This window comes from Cottoperca gobio, chromosome 3 (genome assembly GCF_900634415.1).
Source record: "Cottoperca gobio chromosome 3, fCotGob3.1, whole genome shotgun sequence".
Classification (NCBI taxonomy): domain Eukaryota; kingdom Metazoa; phylum Chordata; class Actinopteri; order Perciformes; family Bovichtidae; genus Cottoperca; species Cottoperca gobio.
Genome location: NC_041357.1, coordinates 13,507,245 through 13,514,690, shown reverse-complemented (window position 1 = coordinate 13,514,690; position 7,446 = coordinate 13,507,245). Strand labels below are relative to the sequence as shown.

The window sequence follows — 7,446 nt, the reverse complement described above, 5'->3', positions numbered from 1 at the left end:
GGTCATTTGCACAAAAAAAAAAGGTTATTTAACCAATACATTTGTACAGTAAACAGGCAAAGAACATCAATCTATACTGCTAAACCTGTTTTAGTCCAAACTGTAATTTCTTTTTTAAACTTGGTGAATTGGGCACATTTATTGCTGCACAAGCCTATTCATTTTCTATCAAAACTGGCTCAATTATACTCAAGAAAGAACCAAATAGATTCCCTAAATGATCAGTTCTTATGTCACATTAAGAGATATTTTTATAACTTATTTGTTTAAAAAAATGTTAGATTACAACTAATTCATGATCCGAGACCAGCAGACACTGAAAGCATGTTGCAGTGAAAAGGGGATAATGTTTTCTATTCACCGTTTGGCAACATGAGCCTTGTTAATTAACCAGATGTAACAGAAATTCTCAGCCGGAATTTTATTTTCGCTCCATAAATTTGTGAAATTGCCTCTTTAAAAAGGAAACAGTGTGTCCTATCCATTTGTACCCTGAGCAGCTTCAGCTCTAATCCTAAATCAAAAACTCTGCTCTGATCATATTACGCAACCAGAACAAATGGTAATGTCCTGTCTGGCATCATGGAAGCAACATGAAAGCAGCTTTGTCCAGTGTCCTGCTAGTCCCATGTGGTCTGAGGTGACAGAACATCCAGGTGGACTTGGGGGCCGCTAAGAGGCTTACACACTTCTTATTGGGAGAAATCTGGGCAGCTTGCACAAGGTGATCCAGGACTTGCAGTATAGAGTACATTTCTGAATTGAGCTTGAATGAAGCCTATTGTTGTTGTTTAGACTTAGAGCAGCGTGGGGCTTATTTGCATATCAGGGAGCCAGACAGAGGAGGCGTATTGCAAGCAATTTATTATTTTGCCTCAAGCGAGAAAACGTGTCTTTGTTTGAGACTGACGTCTTAATAGCAGCCTGTCACCAATAACAACAGTGGCATGTTACCGTGTTACCTGAATGTGAGTTTGGTTTTGAACACAGCCTGTCCCTGCAGTCCAGTGCCCTGACGGATGAACAGGTGGTTGTGGTCTCCCTGGAGAGGAGCTTTGTAAACATCAAACACTTCATTCCCCAGGTGAAGGGACATGCTGTGGCAAGAAAGAGACATTTTAAAACCAAGGAAAGTACAGAGCACATTCTGCACACACACAACACACACACACACACACACACACACACACACACACACACACACACACACACACACACACACACACACACACACACACACACACACACACACACACACACACACACACACACCTGCCATCAGACCATTTGACAATGCGTGCGTTGCTATCTCGTGTTTCATTTCCTTCCTCGTCTCTTTTGGCTCTCCACCGAATTGTATTCTCCACCTGTTGGAGAGAAACTCTTGTCACTCTCTTGGTAACAACATTAGCCGTATACAGCAGAGTATCTTTAGAAGTCGATAATTGGCAGCAGAGTCAAACGACCCACCACATAAAGTGCGATAATATCTTCTCGCCCTATGGCACAATATTTGTTCCATTTTATCCCACAAAGACTACAAACACATTAACATACACTACATACTACATACTACATACCTTCAACTTGAGTCTGGTCCGTCCCTCTTCATCCAGCATTTCTTCATCCTCAAATTCATCCTCATAGTACTGAGGATCAAAGGGTCTATAAATGGTGAATGAATGAAAATCCAAATTAAATTTACTTTCAAGTTACGCAGAGGCTTTTATGCTCATCAAGAGCCAACACGTATAGCTCGACACTTCAAAGTAAGTATAAGATCTTGCAATTCCTCCTTGCTATATGCCTTTCTTCATCATGTCTTTAGAATGTTGCATTTATTGACAGTGCTGACCTGGGCTCCACAGACAGGAAGTTTGGCAGCTTAACAAAATAAAGGTCAGATCCCAGGTCTGTGCTGACTTTTGGGATCTCTACTTCAATGCGAGTTTCGGCAGTAGGCTCTTCCTCTGTTCGATCCCCCTCCATCCCATCCTCTGCATCCTACAAACACACAGACACACACACAAAGAGAGGAAGAGGAAGAGAACATTTCAAAAACACTATGATTCAATGGTCCATGATAATAGGGATCAGCTCAGAGAGGCTTACCAAGAGGCTCTGAGAAAGAGAGATTTGGGAACTCTTATAAAAAAAGGACTAGGCACAATTAAAGAGGCTTGATGTTCAGTGGAGCACAGAGAGTGAGAGGACGGACGGACGTACCAGGGGCTGTCCCGGGGTCGGAGGCTTCTCTGCATCGCTGTCTGACGAAATGTCGTCAGCCTCTCCAAACAGGTCGTCTGCTGCCGTCTTCTTTACTGTGAACATTACGGAGGAGGAACTACTTTAAAGTACATAAGAGCAATAAAGATGCAAACTTCAGCTGCAATTAATACAATCAAAACTCAAAATTGAATTGTACATACTACTGTAAACCAACAAGATTAGGTTTGCAGTAAGATAAATATATTTCTGTGCTCAACGGTTTCTAACCTCTCTTTGTTCCGATATCGCTGTCTGAATCTGAATCAGAGGCGATTTTTGCTTTGGGTTTCACTCTGAGGAAATCATCTTCACTGTCACTGCCCCTTGCAGACTCTGAAGAATAAACGCACAACAGGTGATGAAGCAGTGTAATATCCACATGGCAGTATGGGGTAAACTCAAGTTACAGGACACAAACACATCTTACAGTGAATGAAAAAACAATCACATGCAAATAATCTCAGAAAAAAATTAATCTCCCATTAATCTCAGAGTCCTGAGATTAACGTTAGAGCTCAGAATAACATTTTCACATATTGCTCTAATCCTCTTCCACAAAATCCAATGTGTCAAGATTAACACAGACGGCAGGCTTGTGATGCAGTTTGTGTACAATATATTCTCCACCTTTAACACCAGACCCTGGGAGTACCTGACTTCCTGTTTCTCGGCCCCTCGTCATCAGAGTTCTCTCTTTCTTCATCAGAGTAATGACGTTTCTCCTCCTCATCCTCAGACTGGTCGCTCTTAGCCCCTCCTTCCCACTTCTCATCATCTGACTGGTTCTCCCTGGCAGAAGCTTCTCCATCAGAGTGAGGGGTACCAGGCGCCGACTGCGGAGTCGCAGGATCACTGTGCACGCTGGTTTCAAACAAACATATCAAGAAATGTAAATCGGATTTCTGACTACAAAGGAAAGATTGTTCTTCTAAGATGAAGAATCACAAGTAAATGTTGTGTAAGTCTAAGAAATGTTTTTAAAAAACTAAAGTGCATAGTGTATTTGTGGGGTCCCCTCTGACATCATCTCGTTATCCCAGTTAAATAATGAGACACATCCAGTCCGTGTACCTTCTGTCTGAGCGGACACTGCCCCTCTCAGAGCGAGGGCTCCCTGCTCCAGACATCGCGCTGCCAGCCGGGCTTCCTCCGTCCGACCGGTGGCCCCTGTCCTCCTCGTCATCATCCTCGTCTCGATTGCCACGCTCTGAGCCGCTGTGCGGCTCTGCATCGGATTGATCGTTGTCCCCCTGGTCTGAGTGCATACTGGCGTCCGACTGGTTCCCTGAGCGTTCAGACTGGTTGTCGCTGCCACTGTGCCGACTGTGTCGACTGTGCTGACTGTGCTGACTGTGCTGACTGTGTCGACTGTGTTGCTCATCTTCACTGTCGTCTCCAAACAGCTCCTGTTAGGTAGAAAGAAAGGTAAGTAAATTTGTGAGAGAGGCGTTCACAATGTAAATTACTCAGTGTTGCTGGTAGGTTGACACTTTATTCATGGTGGCTGACCCCTGGTGTAAAAAGGTTAGGGTAACATGCTGCTGAGCGTCATCCGTCAAACACACACCTTGTTAATACTGGGTTTTCCTGCCTCCTGGCCTTCCTCTTCATCATCCTCATCCCGTTCCCTCTCACTGTCGCTGCCCGAGGCATTGCTGGCGGATCGGGGTCTCTCCTGCTCAGAGTCTGAACCGGAGCCAGAGCCAGACGCTGGAACACAATAAAGCAGACAGTACAGTTCATCAGTTTACAGCGGGTGAATGTTGTGGTGGCTAAGTGACACATTTCAGCATATTACAGTTTTTCTTAATTGCTCTCGCACAGTTCTATATCAATATCTATACCATTGAGCATATCATTATTCTTAAAATACTGCATACACACACACGGAAAACTCATTTGATATTACAGTATAGGTAAGATTTCACTCCTTTCACACAGAGTAAGCCTCTGTGATCTGAATACATTTCATATATTAATATATTTTTGCTAGACCCATTTATTAGTGTACTCATTGTGTAAATCCTCACATTCTAAATATTTCAGTCAACCGTGAGAATCTTTCAAACATAAATGACTAATGAATCTGATTTTGTCATCATCATGCTCAAATATTCCTCCCCAAAGTGTAATGTAACAGTAAAACATCACCCAAAGTGTTGTGGCCATACAGACAGCAGGATTTGAAAGGCCAGAGAGAGAAAACGACCTCAATATTTAATATAGTTAAATGAATTGCTCTCTGACAGAGTAAATGTAGACTGATCAGTTGTATCGCATTGTAATAAATTATATGGTTTACCTAATTAGAATCAGAATAAGGTTTATTGACTAGTAGGCCTAGTGTTTCACTTACAATGAATTTGCCTTGGTGTTTGTTACAATAAACATAATAAGGGGAAATAAACACATGCTGCATGTTGCATGTGTGCAAAAGTCAAGAACATAAATACAGAATAGAAATACACAATAAAAATATGAAACATAATAAATAACTAATCAAGGGAAAACTTAGTGAATAGCAATATTAAAAACTAATAGATAGATAGATACTTTATTCATCCCGAGGGAAATTTAGGCATCCAGTAGCTTAAAAGACATTATACATATATTAACATTACACACACACACACACACACACACACACACACACACACACACACACACACACACACACACACACCTCCCTCCATTAAAAAGTAAGTAAAAATACAATTTAGAATAAGCGATAAAGGCTGTACATTATAAATACAAATGTAAAAATACAGACTGTTATAAATAATTACAAAAGTTGGAATCCCCCGGCCATCACTGAGAGGAGTTGTATAGTCTTATGACTATAATATCCCATCCCAACACACAGCGAAAAAGTTACATACTGTTAACATACTGAAACTGGTGTTTGTATGGCATAGGATTTGATTGATACTATTATTTAGCTACAGAAAATGTTTCAATTACAGGGTTATTATAAGTTCTATTAAGGTTCAGTGTACTCTTGCATATTGTTAAGATGCACTTTAGCCATTTAACTGTGCAAAATTAATTTCACAACACTAGTCAAATCTTAATAGACGATTTAAGCAGTTTGAGCGTCGTTTCATTTTCATCTGATTAAATGAACAGAGCTAGAAATATTGTTGCAGTCGTTAGATGGAACGACTTCGAGCTAAGCTAACTATGCTAGCTCATTAAAACACAGAAAGCGCTAGCTAGGTTAACGCAAGCTATCGCAAAGACATAAACTAAATGAAGGATATAACAAACTTGTACTCTATTCTAAAAAAAAATACCTTGCTTTTAGAAAACATTTATTTGATGCATTAAAGTTACTTTGTAAGATAAGTTACATCGGTGTTACGTTACGTTCAGGTTCCACTTCCCAGATAATCGTTCCGACAGAGCTCGTCTGTGCTTAGCAACAGGAAAGATTGGACACCGCTAATAAGCTAACTTCACTAACAACTAAGATTTCCACCGGCTGAGAGACATAATTACCTCGTTGCTCATTATCGCTGTCCCCATCACTCCCGAACAATTCATCCATGTCCGCCATTTCTCCCAAACTGTAGCAACAATGTGACCTAACAGGAAATGATCGCCGGGCTTTGAGGAAAGGTTTTGTTTCCGAGTTCAAGCTGCGGCGGACATGTTGGTGTAGTGAGCGATAACAATCACAGGGGGGCGGTACACACCACGGGAAACTCAGGGGCTGGTTGTCTGTCTAACCCAGGGGTCGGCAACCTTTACTATCAAAAGAGCCATTTTGCCTCCTCTTCCACCAAATAAGATTGGTCTGGACCCGCAAAACATATTTGATAACACAGCTTATAAATGTTATATATAGTTATACTGTATTTGTTGCATGTATGAAATGACAGAATGACAATAAAGGAAACTGTTGAGATAGTATTGCTATTTTTAGCTGTTTTAACAAAAGGAAAACACCAAACTCTTTTGAAGAAGGAAAAAATACACTGGCATATTTAGGCCTACTTTGAAAACAAATTAAACACAGAACTATGCAGGCCTATTTGAGTCATCCCCATATTTGTTGAATCAAATAAAAATGAAATGAATATAATATAAAAATACACAGAACAAAGAAAATACAATATAAAAATGAAATTAATACAAAAGTATCCCACTTTGAAAAACAAACAAACGTATGTCTGCAGCCTAATAGCTTAAAAGAGTAATCATGAAAACATAGGCTAGTTTGTATTTAATTATGTCCGTTTTCACTCCAGTGTCAGTGTCACAATATCACCTCAAACTCCAAGATAAGGTGTTCCCTTTGAAAGATTGTCCACTGTGCAACAAAAAATACATAAAAATAAACATGTAGTTCCATGTTTTTGTTTGTGTCAAAGCTACAGGGAGCCACTACAGAGGGGTTAAAGAGCCGCACTGTGACTCCTGAGCTGCAGGTTGCAGACCCCTGGTCTAACCGTATATATAAACAGTCTATAGTCTTAACATAAAATACTCAAATGAATGGAATAATTTTATGTTTGACAAATATTTATCTGGTTTTATATATTTTGTATTATATATTTTGTCCATCGGCTGTACCTGAATTTTTCCAGCATATATGTTTGAAGAGTATATACGTTTCAGAAACTTTCCCTCCAGTTTCCCCCAGTTTCCTACCACTTGCCTTTTCACTTAATAAAATAAATTTTATTAAATTTAGATTTTCAACAACATTGACATGTGTAAAAATATAACAAAACATTTTAAAAACAAAATAATTAACAGAGTAATTTTACGTCTACCGATGAAGGTATACCATTGCATTATTTAATATAAAATATTAATTGTAATTTCATACAAAATAATTAAAAAGCCAAAAATCCACATAGCTACTCAATTTATGAAGATATAAAAGGAGAAAAGCAAGTAATTTATGGCATTTGTAAAGTATTATATACAGTAGTACTGTATAGTAAGTAAAGCTTGCATCTCATGTGTGAAACAATTTGTCATGTCATGCTTGTAATCAATTATGTATTTGGAATGATGACCTTAGTGTATCAGCGTGCAATGGTTCACTATAGAAATAGCAACCAAATTGTGATGCTATAGGGTTTTATATAAAAAACACAATTCATGAATTGGTAAACAAAGTCAGACTTGCAAGTATATCAGTTCCATTAGGAATATTACATGAATATC

General features: G+C 39.4%; 1 protein-coding gene across 1 annotated transcript in view; it reads right to left on the bottom strand.

The window, feature by feature from the left end:
• Positions 1-5,890, bottom strand: part of leo1 (LEO1 homolog, Paf1/RNA polymerase II complex component) — a 9,478-nt gene extending 3,588 nt beyond the window's left edge. The window contains exons 1-10 of the mRNA XM_029428601.1: positions 5,767-5,890; positions 3,836-3,978; positions 3,340-3,674; positions 2,921-3,129; positions 2,497-2,601; positions 2,227-2,321; positions 1,856-2,004; positions 1,581-1,665; positions 1,273-1,367; positions 963-1,097 (exon numbers count right to left, since the gene is read on the bottom strand). Of these exons, the coding sequence (XP_029284461.1) occupies positions 963-1,097; positions 1,273-1,367; positions 1,581-1,665; positions 1,856-2,004; positions 2,227-2,321; positions 2,497-2,601; positions 2,921-3,129; positions 3,340-3,674; positions 3,836-3,978; positions 5,767-5,824 (1,409 nt within the window). The 5' untranslated portion in view covers positions 5,825-5,890. The remainder of the gene's footprint in view (positions 1-962; positions 1,098-1,272; positions 1,368-1,580; positions 1,666-1,855; positions 2,005-2,226; positions 2,322-2,496; positions 2,602-2,920; positions 3,130-3,339; positions 3,675-3,835; positions 3,979-5,766) is intronic.
• Between the last annotated feature and the right edge of the window lie 1,556 nt (positions 5,891-7,446).